Consider the following 17,845-nt stretch of genomic DNA (forward strand, 5'->3'; position numbering starts at 1 on the left):
TGTTGAATCCTGCACTCTTAACGTCTTGGGGTTACTATTGACCAGAAACTGAACTGAGCTCAATATATAAATGCTGTGGCTGCAACCGCAGGTCAGAGACTGGGAATCCTGTGGTGAGTAACTCACCTCCTGAATCTCCAAAGGGTGATGGTGGAGGATTGCTTTTGTGATTGGAAGCCTGTGGTGTACCACAGGGATCGGAGCTGGGACCCTCGCTGATTGTTAATACATTCATGACTTGGATGTCAATGTAGAAGGTCTAATTAGTAAGTTTGCAGATGATGTGAGAATTGGTGGTGTTGTTGATAGTGAGGAGGATAGTCTGTAGCTACAGACTGACAATCAGCTGGTAAATTGGGCAGAGCAATGGCAGATAGAATTTAATTCTGGTAAGTGTGAGGTGATGCATTTTGGGAGGTCTAATGAGTGTAGGATATACACAATGAATGGTAGGTCCCTAGAGATTCATAGTCATTGAGGTTTACCTGGATCCTTTAGGACCCGGCCAGCTCGGTCTGTGGTGATGCTACTGAGTCACTCTTGGTAATGGACATGGAAACAGCCCTTCGGCCCAACTTGTCCATGTATTGAGGAACAAAGGGACCTTGGTGAAAAGGCCACAGATCCCTGAAGGGGGCAGTACAGGTAAATAGGGTGGTGAAGAAGGCATATGGAATGCTTGTCTTCATTAGCTAGTGCATTGAATATAGGAGCGGTGAGGTCTTGGTTCAACTTTATAAAGCATTGGTTAGGCCACTGGTGGAATATTGTGAGCAGTTCCTGGTTGCCACACTATCGGAAGGATGTGATTGCACTGGAGAGGCTGCAGAGAAGATTCACCGGGATGTTGCCTGGGATGGAATGTTTCAGCTATGAGGAGAGACTGGATTGGCTGGGTCGTTTTCCCTGGAGCACAGGAAGCTGAGGAGGGATCTGCTAGATGTATACAAAATTGAGAGGCATTGATAGGGTAGATCATATGAATCTTTTCCCCATCACAGAGGTGTCTAAGACCAGAGGACATGGTTTAAAGTGAAGAGTAAGTGGTTTAGAGAGACGCTGAGGAGAATCTTTTCACCTAGAGGGTAGTGGAAATATGGAACATGCTGCCTGAGAGGGTGCTGGAGGCAGGAATTCTCACAACGTTTAAGAAGCATCTGGACAAGCACTCAAATCTCCAAGGCATAGCAGGCTATGGTCCAAGGGCTGGGATTAGTATAGATTGGTATTTGATGGTCGACAGAGACATGGTGGGCCAAAGGGCCTGTTTCTGTGCTGTATGACTCTATTACTCTATGACAAAGCAGCCCACTTGATTGCTACCCCTTCTACAAACATTTAATCCCTCCACCCCTGAAAAACAGTAGCAGCTGTCTGTACCAGCTACAAGATGCACTGCAGGAACTCACCAAGGTTCCTTAGGCAGCACCCTCCAAACCAACAACCACTACCATCTAGAAGGACAAGGGCAATAGATACCTGGGAACAACATGACCTGCAAGTTCCCCTCGGAGTCACTCACCATTCTGAGTTGGAAATATATTACCGTTCCTTCACTGTCGCTGGGTCAAAATCCTGGAACTCCCTCCCTAACAGCACTCTAGGTGTACCTACACCTCGGGGACTGCAGAGGCAGAAGGCAGCTCACCATTATCTTCTCAAGGGCAATTAGGGATGGGCAATAAATACTGGCCCAGCCAGCGACGCTCCACATCCCCTAAATGAATTTTAAAAGATTGCATAGTTCAGATCTAATCCGTTGTTTGTAGAATTGTTTAGCTCGATAACTTGCTGTTTATGCTGTTTGATGCAAATGCAGTGTTGTAGCTTCACTAAGTTAGCATCTAATTTTTAGGCATGGCTGGTGTTATTCCTGGCATGTTCTCCTGCACTCTTCATTGAGGAATGGGGGACATGCTGGGCCATGGGGTTGAGCACAATACTGCTGCTGTTGATGGCCCACAGCGCGTCATGGATGCCCAGTCTTGAGTTGCTGGATCTTATTGAAGTCTATTCTATTTAGCACGGTGACAGTGCCACACAACACAATGGAGGTTATTCTCAATGTGAAGGTGGGACTTTGTCTCCACAAGGACTGTGCGGTGGTCACTCCTACCGATACTGCCATGGGTAGATGCATCTGTTGCAGGCAGGTTGGTGAGGGTGAGGTCAAGTGTGTTTTTCCCTCTTGTTGGTTCCCTCACCACCCGTCGCAGTCCCAGTCTAGCAGCGATGTCCTTTAGGACCCGGCCAGCTCGGTCTGTGGTGATGCTACTGAGTCATTCTTAAGAACATAAGAACATAAGAAATAGGAGCAGGAGTAGGCCATCTAGCCCCTCAAGCCTGCTCCGCCATTCAATAAGATCATGGCTGATCTGATAGTGGGTTCAGTTCCATTTACCCACCCGCTCCCCATAAACCTTCATTCCCTTAATGCTTAAAAATCTATCTGTGAATTAAACACATTTAATGAGGTAGCCTCTACTGCTTCATTGGGCAGAGAATTCCAAAGATTCACTACCCTCTGGGAGAAGAAGTTCCTCCTCAACTTTGTTCTAAATTGACTCCCCCATATTTTGAGGCTATGCCCCCTAGTTCTTGTTTCCATTGTAAGTGGAAATAACCTCGCTGCTTCTACCCTGTCTAGCCCCTTCATTATCTTATATGTCTCTATAAGATCTCCCCTCAACCTTCTAAACTCCAATGAGTACAGGCCCAGTCTACTCAATCTCTCCTCATAAGCTAACCCCCTCATCTCCGGAATCAACCTGGTGAACCTTCTCTGTATCCCCTCCAAAGCTAATATATCCTTTCTTAAATAAGGGGACCAAAATTGTACACAGTACTCTAGGTGCGGCCTCACCTGTACCCTGTACAGTTGCAGCATGACCTCCCTGCTTTTATACTCCATCCCTCTCGCGATAAAGGCCAACATTCCATTTGCCTTCTTGATTACCTGCTGCACCTGCAAACTGAGTTTTTGTGATTCATGCACAAGGACCCCCAGGTCCCTCTGCACAGTAGCATGTTGTAATTTTTCACCGTTTAAATAATTGTCCATTTTACTATTATTCCTTCCAAAGTGGATAACCTCACACTTACCAACGTTATACTCCATCTGCCAGATCCTTGCCCACTCACTTAGCCTATCCAAATCTCTCTGCAGACTCTCTGTGTCCTCCACGCAATTTGCTTTCCCACTCATCTTTGTGTCATCCGCAAACTTTGTTACCCTACACTCGGTCCCCTCCTCCAGATCGTCTATGTATATGGTAAATAGTTGAGGCCCCAGCACCGATCCCTGTGGCACGCCACTAGTCACTGATTGCCAACCGGAAAAGCACCCATTTATTCCGACTCTCTGCTTCCTGTTAGATACAGTAAGAAGTTTAACAACACCAGGTTAAAGTCCAACAGGTTTATTTGGTAGCAAAAGCCACACAAGCTACGGATTTGCTACCAAATAAACCTGTTGGACTTTAACCTGGTGTTGTTAAACTTCTTACTGTGTTTACCCCAGTCCAACGCCGGCATCTCCACATCCTGTTAGATAGCCAATCCTCAATCCACGCTAACACTTCACCCCCAACTCCGTGTACCTTTATCTTATGCAGCAACCTTTTGTGAGGCACCTTATCGAACGCCTTCTGGAAATCTAAATACACCACATCCACCGGTTCCCCTCTGTCAACTGCACTCGTTATATCCTCAAAAAATTCCAGTAAATTAGTGATACATGACTTTCCCTTCATGAATCCATGCTGCGTCTGCTTGATTGAACCATTCTTTTCCAGGTGTCCTGCTATTTCTTCCTTAATGATAGATTCCAGCATTTTCCCAACTATGGATGTTAAGCTAACCGGCCTGTAGTTACCTGCCTTTTGTCTACCTCCTTTTTTAAACAGTGGCGTTACATTAGCTGTTTTCCAATCAGCTAGCACCTCCCCAGACATGGGTAATGGACATTGAAATCCACTCCCCGCACCCCCCCCCTACTCCCCACCCCCACCCCAGTACATTCTGTACCCTTGCCACCCTCAGTGCTTCCTCCAAATGATGTTCACCATGGAAGAGCACTGATTCACCAGCTGATGGGGGACACCACGTGGCGATCAGCAAGAGGTTTCCTTCCCCATGTTTGATCTGTCACTCCCAGTTCTGCTGCATCCAGCCATGAGTGGTGGTGAACAATTAAACATCTCACTGGAGGCGGACACGATGGCACAGCGGTTAGCACAGTGCTGACTCACAGCACCAGGGACCTGGGATCAATTCCTGGCTTGGGTCACTGTCTGTGCCGAGTCTGCACATTCTCCCCGTGTCTGCGTGGGTTTCCTCCGGGTGCTCCAGTTTCCCCTCTCAGTCTGAAAGACGTGCTGGTTCGGGTGCATTGGCCGTGCTGAATTCTCCCTCAGTGTACCCGAACTGGCGCCAGAGTGTGGCAACTAGGGGATTTTCACAGTAACTTCATTGCAGTGTTAATGTAAGCCTATTTGTGATACTAATAAATAAACTTTAGAATTGTTTGAATTTACTAAATCTTGATCTTTGTGTAATGCAGAAAAGCCTTTCATCAGGAAACAGCCACTGAACAAACTCAGGCGTGAGGGACAAAGTGTAACTTTCTGTTGCAAGGTTCAGTGTAATCCTCCACCAGACAAATACCTCTGGTAAGAACCCTTTTTGGTCAAACTTAAAATATCTTCTTTATGTTAATCCCTGCTTGGCCACTTTTCTCCCTAACTCTGAAATGTCTGTAGTTAATACCCTCCTCAAACCCTCTTGACCTGCTTTGACAAAGGGTCATCTGGACTCGAAACATCAGCTCTTTTCTCTCCTGACTGATGCTGCCAGACCTGCTGAGATTTTCCAACATTTTCTCTTCTGGTTTCACTCTCTTCAAACAGTTCTGAGACATGGTAATTTAATAGCTGAAAACACAGCAACAAATGGTGAATGGAACAGGAGGGAGCACCAGAGACAAGAATCAGACAATTGATGAGTTTAGGATGGGAGGCTTGGCCAAGCTTTATTCCAGGGATGCAGCTGTCAGGAGGTTCGAAAGGAAAGATTTGAACACAAGGTGCAGAGGTTTACCAGAATGGTTTCGGGGATTAGGGTATTTAGCTACAAGGTTAGCTCAGAGAAGCTGGGATTGTTCTCCTTGGAGCAAAGAAGGTTGAGGAGAGATTGGATAGAGGTGTCCAAGATTATGACCGGTTTAATAGGATACACAAAAAAACGTACAGATTAGCCGATAGTTCAAGAACTAGGAGACCCAGATACAAGGTTTTGGGCAAGAGTCAGCAGTCTACCTCTGGGGGTGTCAGAGGAACATCCCCCCCTGCATCTCTGACCCAAACCTTAAATCTGTGTCCCCCCCCCCCCCCTCGTCCTTGTCCCATCAGCTAATGGGAACAGCTTTTCTTTGTCCATCTTATCTAAACCTGTCAGAATCTTGTCCACCTCTATCAACTGACACTCCCAGTTAAGTACAAGGCAAAGACTCCCTGATTGGCCCATCAATTGGATCCTTAATCAGGGAGTTCATACTCCAATAGGTCAACCTCAATAACCTGATTGAAATCATTACACCGTGCTTAGGAAAAATGACCTAATTTCAGTGCCTTAGATCCACAGCGTCCAAGACACAGGGAGAAATTTTCACAGCTGAAGGAGCTGCAGAATTCAGATCCTGTTCAGTTATTCTGATCACTGCTGGGGTCCCTTTAACTTTGATAGATTCAGCGCGTTATCCCATCAACTCTCTGTGATTGATCGGGAAATCCAGAAGTGAAATGCTAAAAGTAGCTTGTGATTTCAAAGGGAAATTGAATTGGAAATAAGGAAATAAGCATTCAGAGTTATGAGGATAGACAGGGGAATGAGATTGATTGGGTTTTTCCATGGAGAGCCAGCATGGACTCGATGGGCTGAGTGGCCTCCTTCTAGCTGACTCGATAACTCTGTGTCTGCCCAACCTGCTTCAGATCCGACGTGGAGGCTGGAAGTTCTGGATCACTGCATTGTATTTTTATGATTCATTTAAATTCTGTATTTCTCTCCTTTTAATTATCGCCCCTTCTATTTTTTTGCAGGTATCATAACGGCTCCGTACTCAATGTGAAGACACATGAATCTGATGGTACACTTGTGTTAAAGCAGCTGAAACCACAACATGCCGGGCAATACATGTGTCGAGCGAGTAACATTGTGGGTTCTGTTAAATCCCAGCCAGCCACACTTACTGTGATCGGTAACTAAATAACTTCACACTTTTAACCACAGTTAGAGATCATTGTGTAAGAAAATTCTGAAATTTGTTATCCTAAAGTCTGTGTTAGTAAATTGGTCAATGCCTGAAAAAGATCCAAAACAGATACTTATACGTTGTGCATAAGTGAAATAATTCACAATCACAGAATCCTACAGTGCAGAAGAGGCCCTTCGGCCCATCGAGTCTGCACCAATGCATTCACCAGACCCTTTTTCAAAGGATAGACTGATATGGCATTAATTTAGCATCTTTCACCACCTCAACACTCCGTGAAGCGTTTACAGCCAATAAGTTATTTTTGAAGTAAAAACAGAAAGTGACGGAAAATTCAGCAAATCTTGCAGTCAAATCGGACTCGAAATGTTGGCCAGAATTCTCCGGCTGTTCACATCCCGCTGTTGCCGGTGAGGACAGATCTCCATTCACTGCAGCAGGACCAGAGAATCCCACCCCTTAACTCTGCACAGATGCTGCCTGACCTGCTGAGCTCTTCCAGGAATTAAGGGAGCACTGACTAGGTTTGATTTGGAAAATAGGGTTTAAAGCTCGATAAACGGAAGGAAACATTTACAGAAATAATTCAAAATGTTCAGCAAAAATACAACTGCAGCCCTCCCTCAGTACTGACCCTCCAATAGGGCGGCACCCAATCAGTTTACTGTCCATCCAACAGTGCAGTGCTGCTTTTGCAACGGCAGAAGAGTCCGGGTTACATTATGTGGTGTCGAATGGCGGCACGGTAGCACAGTGGTTAGCACTGCTGCTTCACAGCTCCAGGGACCTGGGTTCGATTCCCGGCTCGGGTCACTGTCTGTGTGGAGTTTGCACATTCTCCTCGTGTCTGCGTGGGTTTCCTCCGGGTGCTCTGGTTTCCTCCCACAGTCCAAAGATGTGCGAGTTAGGTTGATTGGCCATGCTCAAAATTGCCCCTTAGTGTCCTGAGATGTGTAGGTTAGAGGGATTAGTGGGTAAAAATATGTAGGGATATGGGGGTAGGGCCTGGGTGGGATTGTGGTTGGTGCAGACTCGATGGGCCGAATGGCCTCTTCCTGCACTGTAGGGATTCTATGATTCTATGAATGCCTCGGCATGAATGAATCCTGATGTGAGAGCTTAAACAAGCATTCACTCCCTTATTTGTTTGGAGGACGTAATGTATGGCTATGCCTGGGTGGGTATGCTGTCAGTGGACATGTGTGAGCTATCTGACTGCAATATTTTGAAGGCCAGTTAATATCCAAAAATGGCCTCTGATTGGCTGAATTTGTGACAGCTTGGCTCAGTTGGTAGCATTGTCACCTCTAAGTAACAAGGTTTTTGTCAGGACGTGTCCACTATCTCGGCCTGGCATGCCAGAGTTTGGATATGTATATGTTTTTCTAATCCTGGGATGTGGGCGTTACTGGCTGAGCTTCTATTTATTACCCATCCCTAATTTCCCTTGAACTGAGTGGCGTCCTCGGCCATTTCAGAGTCAACCACATTGCTGTTGATTTGGAGTCGCATGTAGGCCAGACCAGGTAAGAATGGCAGAATTAGGAAAACGTGACGCTATGCACTTGGGTAGGAAGAATAAAGGAGCTGAATATTATTTAAATGGAGAAAGACTGCAGAAAGCTGCAGCACCGAGGGATTTGGGGGTCCTTGTGCATAAATCACAAAAAGCTAGAAAGTTCAGCAGATAATCGGAAGGCAAATGGAATGTTGGCCTTTATTTCAAAGGGAATGGAGTATAAAAATAGGGGAGTCGTGTTAAAACTATACAAGGCGCTAGTTAGACCACACCGGGAATCCTGTGAATAGTTTTGGTCCCCTTATCTAAGAAAAGATATCCTGGCATTGGAGGCAGTCCAGAGAAGGTTCATTATGTTGATCCCGGGAATGGAGGGATTTTCCTATGAGGAGAGGTTGAGTAGGTTGGGCCTGAACTCACTGGAGTTTAGAAGAATGAGAGGCGACCTTATGGAGACAGATAGGATTCTCAGGGCTTGACAGGTTGATGCTGAGAGGTTGTTTCCCCTTGTGGGAGAGTCTCGGACCAGAGGGCATCATCTCAGAGTAAGGTGGGTGGGGGTGGGGGGGGGGATGAATTCGAACCCAGGCTCCCAGAGCTTTACTCTGGATTATTAATCCAGTGACAATAACATTATGTTACTCTTTGTACTCAGGTAAATACTGAAAATGTTGTAGCATTTTCTGAAGGAAAGTGGTGAATTTCACGAGATGACATCCCTTCCTCAAAGCATTGCACCAAAAAATGCAGCCACTTTTTATAGACTCGTCACCATTTCAATCAAACCAAAAGTCATCAAATTGAAATGCTTTGAAAAGCTTCATGGAAATGTGACGTGAAGTGAAAGTACAGGTTTTAAAATGAATGTTCTTGTTTTCACAGCTACGAGGGCTCCATTCTGCAACCCCACACCTGACAGTCACTTAATACAACTTCCTTATGACTGTTACCAGAATCTGACTCAGTCCTTTTACTATAACGTGGGAAAATGTCCTGTGACAACATGCACAGGAGAACACGAGCCAGAGTTAGGATGCAAAGATAAAACAGCATACTGCTGTGGAGCAGTGAGACTGGAGGAAAAGAGCATCTCCTGCAGCAAATACACCCTCCCCATCAAGGTGGTTAGCAGTTGTGGCTGTCAGAAGTGCGTTGAAATCAGGACAATTGTCCGTGGTCGTGCAGTAGCTGCTGATAATGGTGAAGCCATGCGGTTTGGACAGATCTTCATGAATGGAAAGAAAATCAGTATGACCGGGTACAGAGGAACATTCTCCATTCAGGTCCCTGCAGACATTGATCGATTAGTGCTCACCTTTGTCGATCGCTATCAAAAGTTTGTGAACACGACAAAGGTTCTTCCCTTTAACAAAAAAGGGGGCTCAGTGTTTCATGAAATTAAACTTGTGAGGAAGAAGCCAGTAATCACTCTGGATTGTTCCATCAGCAACACCATTTCCCTTGGGGCAACAGAAAGCCAAAATCCTATCGCGGAATTGGAGATTCCTCCCAACTCTTTCTACAGGCAGAATGGAGATATTTACAGGGGATTAGTCAAAGCCAGTGTAACTTTCTTGGATCCAAGGGATATCTCTTTAGCTTCAGCAGCTCAGAGTGATCTGAATTTCATCAATGAAGAAGGTGATGTTCTTCCTTTGAGGACGTATGGCATGTTTTCGCTTGATTTTCGGGATGAAACAGCAATGGAAAGCCTCAATGCAGGACAAGTAGAGGTTTTCCTGGATTCAGCACAAGTTAAAATGCCAGAACACCTGCACAAAATGAAATTGTGGTCACTCAATCCTGAAACAGGCTTCTGGGAAGAAGAAGGTGATTTTACCTTTATTAAAAGTCAACGAAATAAACGAGAGGAGAGAACATTCCTTGTGGGGAATATGGAGATTCGAGAGAGAAGACTTTTTAACCTCGATGTCCCTGAAAGTAGAAGATGCTATGTGAAAGTCAGAACTTTTCACAGTGACCGATTTATGTCTAGTGATCAAATTGAAGGAGTTGTTGTGTCACTTATTAATGTAGAGCCGATGGAAGGCTTTTCCTCCAATCCCAGGGCTTGGGGTCGTTTTGACAGCGTCATTACTGGTTCGAATGGAGCTTGTTTGCCAGCTTTCTGTGATGACCAGCAGCCAGATGCTTACTCTGCCTTTGTGATGGCAACTTTAGGAGGAGAAGAACTTGAGGCAGTGGCATCTTCCCCCAGAATAAATTCCAATAGAGTAGGTGTTCAGCACTCTTACTTAAATAAGCTTCAGTATAGAAGGTCAGACCATGAAGATGCCAAAGTTAAGAAGACAGCTTTTAAAATTAATGTAGCCAAACCAACTCCCAATGTCCCAGATGAAATGAATGGTCCTATTTACCCTTATGAAAACTTAAAAGAATGTGAAGAGGCTTCATTTAGTGCAGGTCAGTTCCGATTTTACAGAGTAGAAGGAGACAGTTATGAGTACAACACTGTGCCATTCGATGAGGATGATCCAATGAGTTGGACAGAAGATTATCTTGCTTGGTGGCCAAAACCATTGGAATTTAGAGCTTGTTATATAAAGGTGAAATTCAATGGTCCTCACGAGATCACTGTGAGATCTCGAAACATGGGAGGGACTCATCCTCGGACAGTTGGAGAGATTTACGGTATTCGCGACGTGCGGAGTACTCGCACTCTGGACCCGTCGGGCGGCTCTGCTGTTTGCTTAGAATTCAAGTGTAGTGGAATGCTCTATGACCAAGAACGCATCGACCGCACATTAGTGAAGATTATCCCCCAAAATAACTGCCACAGAGAAAGTGTGAACAATATGTTACAGGAATATCTGGTTAACCATCTGCCTTTTGCTGTCAACAATGATACGAGTGAGTTCACCATGTTGGCTCCTCTTGATCCTCTTGGCCACAACTATGGAATCTACACAGTAACTGATCAGGATCCAAGGACAGCTAAGGAAATAGCCCTGGGGAGGTGTTTTGATGGAAGTTCAGACAGTGTATCCAGAGTAATGAAGTCTAATGTAGGCGTGGCATTGACCTTCAACTGTAATGAGAGGCAGGAAAACCAGCAGAATGTCTTCCAGAGTCTGCAGAAATCCCCGGGGCAGTCAGTGGTGAACAGCATGAGAATGGGACAAAGAAAGAGACGGAGGGGTCAGAGAGACAACCTGATTGGTATTGGTCTGTTTAATGGAAAGAGAAAACAGAGAGGACCACGCAGAGAGCAATGGCCTTCAGTTCAGTAACGTGGATTGAACTATCCTCAGAATCATAGAGTCATAGAGGTTTCCAGCATGGAAACAGGCCCTTCGGCCCAACTTGTCCATGCCGCCCTTTTTTTTAAAACCCCTAAGCTAATCCCAATTGCCTGCATTTGGCCCAAATCCCTTTATACCTATCGTACCCATGTAACTATCTAAATGCTTTTTAAAGGATAAAATTGTACCCGCCTCTACTACTACCTCTGGCAGCTTGTTCCAGACACTCACCACCCTCTGTGTGAAAAAATTGCCCCTCTGGACACTTTTGTATCTCTCCCCTCTCACCATAAACCTATGTCCTCTAGTTTTAGATTCCCCTACCTTTGGGGAAAGATATTGACTATCTACCTTGTCTATGCCCCTCATTATTTTATAGACCTCTATAAGGTCACCCTTCAGCCTCCTACGCTCCAGAGAAAAAAGTCCCAGTCTATCCAGCCTCTCCTTATAACTCAATCCATCAAGTCCCGGTAGCATCCTAGTAAATCTTTTCTGCACTCTTCCTCGTTTAATAATATCCTTTCTATAATAGGGTGACCAGAATTGCACACAGTATTCCAAGTGTGGCCTTACCAATGCCCTGTACAACTTCAACAAGACGTCCCAACTCCTGTATTCAATGTTCTGACCGATGAAACCAAGCATGCCGAATGCCTTCTTCACCACTCTGTCCACCTGTGACTCCACTTTCTAGGGGTACATATTCATAGCTCCTTGATCTCTTTGGTCTGTAATTCTCCCCAACGCCCTACCATTAACTGAATAAGTCCTGCCTTGGTTCAATCTACCAAAATGCATTACCTCGCATTTGTCTAAATTAAACTCCATCTGCCATTTGTCAGCCCACTGGCCCAATTGATCAAGATCCCGCTGCAATTGGAGATAACCTTCTTGGTGTCACCTGCAAACTTACTAACCATGCCCCCTATATTCTCATCCAATCGTGACTAGCCAGTCACAAAATCAGCCGTTCCTGAAGAAGGAAACAGATTCTGTTTATCCGTCAAACGGTGAGATGAGTCTGTTCTTTTTGAAATGAGTAAATATAAATCTTATTTATTTCTGGCAGTGTTTGAAAGCAGTTTTACCGTTTGGACCAAGTTCCTTGGGGATAGTTGGCATTGCACCATTTACAATATACTCTAGCAAAACTGTATTGAAAACAAAATTAAACACTTTAAAATATAATTCGCAGCTTGAATCTATTCCAATCTTTGTTCTTTTGATGATGGTGTATTCTGATCATGATTGGTATTATGGAATATTCACTCTTTGTACAATAAATTGATTGAATTTTGAATCTGCTTCACAACTTTTTCTTCTGTTAATATTTATTTCATAACCAAATCCTATTTGAGAATGAAATATTTGGTTATGTGATGAGATCAGACAAGTTCAGATTGTTCTGTTCGGCCGATTGATATAAGTATTCAAAATCATGAGCGACTGAGTGAATAACTGTTCTCAGTGGGGATCAGTAACCAGAAAAATCATCGTTCGAGTAATTGGCAAAATAACCCAAAGTAACATGTGTGTCCGAAACAGCAAATTGTTGTGATGTGTTCCTGGAGGAAGCAGATTCTATTATAACCTCAAAAAGAGAACTGGGTAAAATATCAGAGGCAAAGATCTACAAGGCAATCAGGGAATTGGAACTGATTGTGATCAATCCGAAAGGAAACATGCAAAGGGCCAGGACATTAGCCAAGCATGACCCTCTCCCTGTGAGTGCTGCACTCACCCCGTTCCCCTGGGAATAGATCTCACCTTCAGAAACTAATCGTGCTTCACACTTGTTCTGCCATCATTCCACCGTGGATAAGATTTTTTGACTTTGGAAGATGATTCTGGCATGTGGGCCTGATAATGATATGTTAATTTATTCTAATGATGTTTCTGATGTTGAACGATGGCAGGGAAGAAACAATCATGTCACACTGTCAATGCCAATGGAATGAAAGGAATTTGTACTTCTCGTGGTACTTTCTGCTCCCACCACTAAACTCGCTCAACAAAAAAAGCAGCAGAAATTTCTGGCCAATGTCTCTGGATATTATATTAAATACCTCTGGAAGTCCATATAAAAGGTCCCTCATAAGAACACAAGAGATAGGAGGAGATCATTTGGCCCATCAAGCCTGTTCCCCCATTTAATCCTGATCTTGGGCTTCAACTCCATTTTCCTGCCCGCTCCCCCGTTTTGCTTAATTGCCTGAGAAACCAAAAACCTGTTGATCCTGGCCTTAAATTTATTTAACAATGGAGCATCTGCAACCTCTGGGGTAAAGAATTCACAAAGTTAAGACATTTCTCCTCATCTCAGTCCTAAATGATCAGCCCTTGATCCTCAGACCATGCCGCTGTGTTTTAGACTCCGGCAGAAATAATCTGGTGTTGTCTTCCCTATCAAAGCACTTTGGAATCTTATAGGTTTCAGTGAGATCACCTTTATTCTTCTAAACCTCAGAGAGTATAGATCCAATCTATTCAACCCATCAGAAAAATTCTCTGATCCCAAGGAGCAATCTAGTGATCAAAGAGACCAATAAGACCATTGGCTAAAGGTGACACCCAAATAATTGGAGATAAATGATTCGAAAATTAGCCGGGTAGGCAGGCGATAGAGAGTAGGGATAATAGGCAGGTAGTCAAATTGGCAGCATGTGTTCATGTATCCTATAAGGATCTGTGTTGGTGCCTCAAATATTCATCATATACATTAAGGACTTAGATGATGGGATAGAAAGCTAAATATCCAAAGTTGCCAATGACACAATGAGACAAAATGATTGTAATGATCTTGTCCAACCCAACACGTGACATCTGACTAAACACCACTCCCCTCACTCTCACATTAAATGCCCCCAAAGCTACACCATGCACTGTAAAACTCTCACAGGACCCCGGATGCCCCCAGGTCTGCATGGGACTCTCCTGAACTGCCCCAGACCACCTGGCCCCCACTGACCACCTGACTCATCTCACCCCAAATCTCACCCTCCACTGACCCACCCCACCCAGAATATGCAGCATACCTTCACTTACCTACCCCAGTCAGCACATCGCCCCACTGATCACTCAACCCATCCCTTCCACCCACACACCTTCAACCTTATCTGGTTTTCAGCAGTTACCACGGTAAAGAGTGGGTGGCCTACTTACTTTTGACTGAGCTGCCCATCAGTGTAGGCCTCAGTGACCCTGAACCAGAAGGTCAGGCACAATAGGAGCAATGGGATTCCAAGGTAAGTCGTCACAAATGGAGTGGCAATCCATTGCAAAACCTACCAGACGCTATGGGCCATACTCTAAACATTGGAAGCAGAAAATGCTAGTGTGAAATTAGGATCAGAAAAAGAATGGTAAAAGCTTGGGAGTTCTTTCCACAAGTGACAACTGATGATAGATTGTAAATTTATATCTGAGAGACATTTGCTAGTTAAAAGTAATAAGGGATATTGATAGGTTATTAGTTGGCGGAGTGGGCGGTAAAGTGGCAGATGGATTTTAACACAGAGAAGTGTGAGGTCAGGCATTTCGGGAGCTCAAACAGTTATAGGGAACACACAATAAATGGGAATATACTAAGAGAGGTAGGTGAATTGAGAGATCTTGGCGTACAGGTACACAGATCCTTAAAAGCAGCAGTTCAAGTAGACAAAGTTATAAAAAATGCTCTCCTTCATTGGCAGAGGTATAGAATAGAAAAGGATATAATGTTGGAATTGTATAAAACACTGGTGAGGCCACAACGGGAGTATTGTGAGTAGTTCTGGTCACCACATTACAGGAAGGATGTAATTGCTCTGGAGAGAGTGTAGAAGAAGTTTGCAAGAATGTTGCCAGGGCTGGTAAAGTGTAGTTACGAGAAGAGATTTGATAGGTTGGGGTAATTTTCCTTGGAACAAAGAAGGCTGAGGGGTGACTTGATTGAGGTTTACAGAATTATGAGTGGAAGAAATGGAGTGGACAGAATAAAAATATTTACCTTGATGGAGAATTCTCGAACCAGGGACATAGATTCAGGATAAGTGGCAGTAGGTGGAGAGGGGACATGAAGAAGAACTTTTTTACGCAGAGGGTGTTGGGTGTCTGGAATTCACTGCCTGAGTTGGTGGTGGAGGCAGAGACCCTAAACTTTTTTTAAAAGTACCTGGATTTGCACCTTAAATGCTGTAAGCTACAGGGCTATGGGCCAGGTACAGGAAGGTGGGATTAGAAAGGGCACTTTGGTGTCCTCAGGCTGGCATGGACAAGGTGGGCCAAACGGCCTCCTTTGGTGCCGTACCTTTTCTATGGTTCTATGGAGGGATAGAAAAGGCATTAAATTGAGTTAAATTGCAGATCAACCAAGATCTAATTGAGTGGCAAAACAGGGTCAAGGGGGTAATTGGCCTTCTACAGCTGCTATTTTCCAAAGTTTACAGATTTTTTGAAGAGTCAGCAAAGGTTGAACGGCCAAATAAACTCTCCATGTTTCTTTCAAATTCATTGATAGATGGCTGGGCCAACATTTATTGTCCATCCCTAACTGCCATTGAGAAGGTGGCGGTGAGCTGCCTTACTGACCCACTGCAGTCCCTGAGGTGTAGGTACACTCACAGTGCTGTTAGGAAAGGAATTCCAGGATTTTGACCCAGCGACAGTGAAGGAATGGCAATATATTTCCAAGTCAGGATGGTGAGTGACTTGGAGGAGAACATGAAGATGGTGGTGTTCCCATGCGTCCGTGCCCTCGTGTAGTTGACCTCTTTTGTCCATGTTTGAACCAAGACTGTAATGAGGTTGCAATGAGTGTTGCAGCTAAACTTCTCTCTTCAAAGTCTTCTCCAGCCTTTACTTTTTCCTTTTGGGGGAGGTTGGTGGGTAAACTTTTACCCAAAGTGAAGACAGGAACGGGGTTAATGAACTCTGTGATACTTAGAGATTTTGTGAGAAGCACTCCAGAGCTCATGTTTTCGTCAGAGCTCGGCGTTTTCATGTCTATAAAGCCTGTTTACATGTATCCAAACCAGATAAGAGAGAGAGCTATCCTTGCTGTTCCCAGCTAATTGTGTATCGGGAATGTGGCTAAGCAGAATCAGCTAAGCAGACTCCATTTTATGTTCCTTTCTATTATGTACCTTTGTTTAACATGGTGGAGCTGAGATGTATGCCTTCTGTCATCATATAACAATAGATTCATATATATTCATTATATGCCATTCATCTATACTATTTATACTGATATAAATTGCTATATAGGCTCCTGTGTTTTAGGACTACGACTACACCATAGTTAACCTGTTTGTGCAAACTTATAATCTAAACAACCCACAGGAGTCCACATAGAGGTGACAAAACACAGCCTTGAGACGGCTACGATTACGCAGACTACGCGAAGGATGGAATCACTGAGGCAGCAATAATCGTGGGAAGATGAGGACGTGACCCGGGGCGGAAAATTCTGTATAAATGTTTGCTCTTGACCCGTATTCGGTAAGAAGTCTGAGGCCGTGTTAGGCATCGGACGTCTTCCACAATTGTGAAAATAAACCCACTGTACTTTGACTTACCACTAGTCTCAGAGGTATTATTTTACCTGCAACAGTGGTGTTCCCATGCGTCCGTGCCCTCGTGTAGTTGACCTCTTTTGTCTATGTTTGAACCAAGGCTGTAATGAGGTCAGGAGCTGAGTGACCCTGGCAGAACCCAAACTGGGCGTCACTGAGCAGGTTATTGCTGAGCAGGTGCTGCTTGATAACACTGTTGATGACCCCTTCCATCACTTTACTGATGATCGAGAGTAGGCTGATAGGGCAGTAATTGGCACGGTTTGATTCGTCCTGCTTTTTGTGTACAGAACATACCTTTATATTGCTGGATAGATGCCAGTGTTGCAGCTAAACTTCTCTCTCCAAAGTCTTCTCCAGCCTTTACTTTTTCCTTTTGGGGGAGGTTGGTGGGTAAACTTTTACCCATCATTGTCTACAGGCTGCATTTCACCAGGGTTGCAGGAAAATGCACCCCTGGGGACCCTTCCCTAAATCATTTCTGCTTCCTCCGCCCACATGTTCCATTGCAATCCCTACCCAGCCAACATCTATTATCTTCTCTTTCTTTTAGTCCCTCGGACTCATTAACCTCACTCTTTTCTTACCTTTTGCTTTTCTGTCACTCAGCCCATCACCTAGTCTCATTCGCTCTTCCCAAGGCGGGTGATGAAAGGCCAGACTTTCCTCATTCACCACCTGGTTTTCTCTTCCCCTCAAAACCACTTTGTTTGATGTTAATAAAATGAGGAACATGGAGGTTTTGCTGATGTTAATTACAATATAAAAATAGTAATTGAGAATAAAGGACAATACAGCACAGGAACAGGCTCTTCGGCCCACCCTGTCTGAGCCAATTCCTAATCTTTATTTAGACCCACTACTTATTGCCCACATGTGGTTTCTATCCCTCTGTTTGCCTCTGGTTCATGTGTCCTCCAAGATACACCTTGAACGTTGCTAACATGCCTGCTTTCACCAGCACCACCGGCAGCGCGTTCCAGGCAACCACCACCCTCTGAGTGAAAAACTTTCCCCGCACATCTCCCCTAAACTTACCACCTCTCACCTGGAACCTGTGCCCTCTTGTAGTTGACCTTTCCACCCTGGGAAAAAGCCTCTGACTATCCACCCCATCTATGTCTTTTATAATTTTATCACAGCTTTTACAAATTTTCAACAGAAAATGGGATAATTTGTTTCAAAATACTTGTTTCTTATTTTAAAGTTAAATTATGATGTAATTGCCTGTCACCCT

The 17,845-nt window shown here is 44.5% G+C and overlaps 2 protein-coding genes across 2 annotated transcripts in view; one reads left to right on the forward strand and one right to left on the reverse strand.

Moving 5' to 3' along the window:
• cilp (cartilage intermediate layer protein, nucleotide pyrophosphohydrolase) overlaps positions 1-12,354 on the forward strand; it is a 52,756-nt gene extending 40,402 nt beyond the window's left edge. The window contains exons 6-8 of the mRNA XM_078241100.1: positions 4,562-4,670; positions 6,099-6,256; positions 8,673-12,354. Of these exons, the coding sequence (XP_078097226.1) occupies positions 4,562-4,670; positions 6,099-6,256; positions 8,673-11,041 (2,636 nt within the window). The 3' untranslated portion in view covers positions 11,042-12,354. The remainder of the gene's footprint in view (positions 1-4,561; positions 4,671-6,098; positions 6,257-8,672) is intronic.
• Positions 1-17,845, reverse strand: part of mtfmt (mitochondrial methionyl-tRNA formyltransferase) — a 76,275-nt gene that overhangs the window by 4,744 nt on the left and 53,686 nt on the right. The window lies entirely within an intron of this gene.

The sequence above is a fragment of the Mustelus asterias genome, chromosome 24 (genome assembly GCF_964213995.1).
Source record: "Mustelus asterias chromosome 24, sMusAst1.hap1.1, whole genome shotgun sequence".
NCBI lineage: Eukaryota > Metazoa > Chordata > Chondrichthyes > Carcharhiniformes > Triakidae > Mustelus > Mustelus asterias.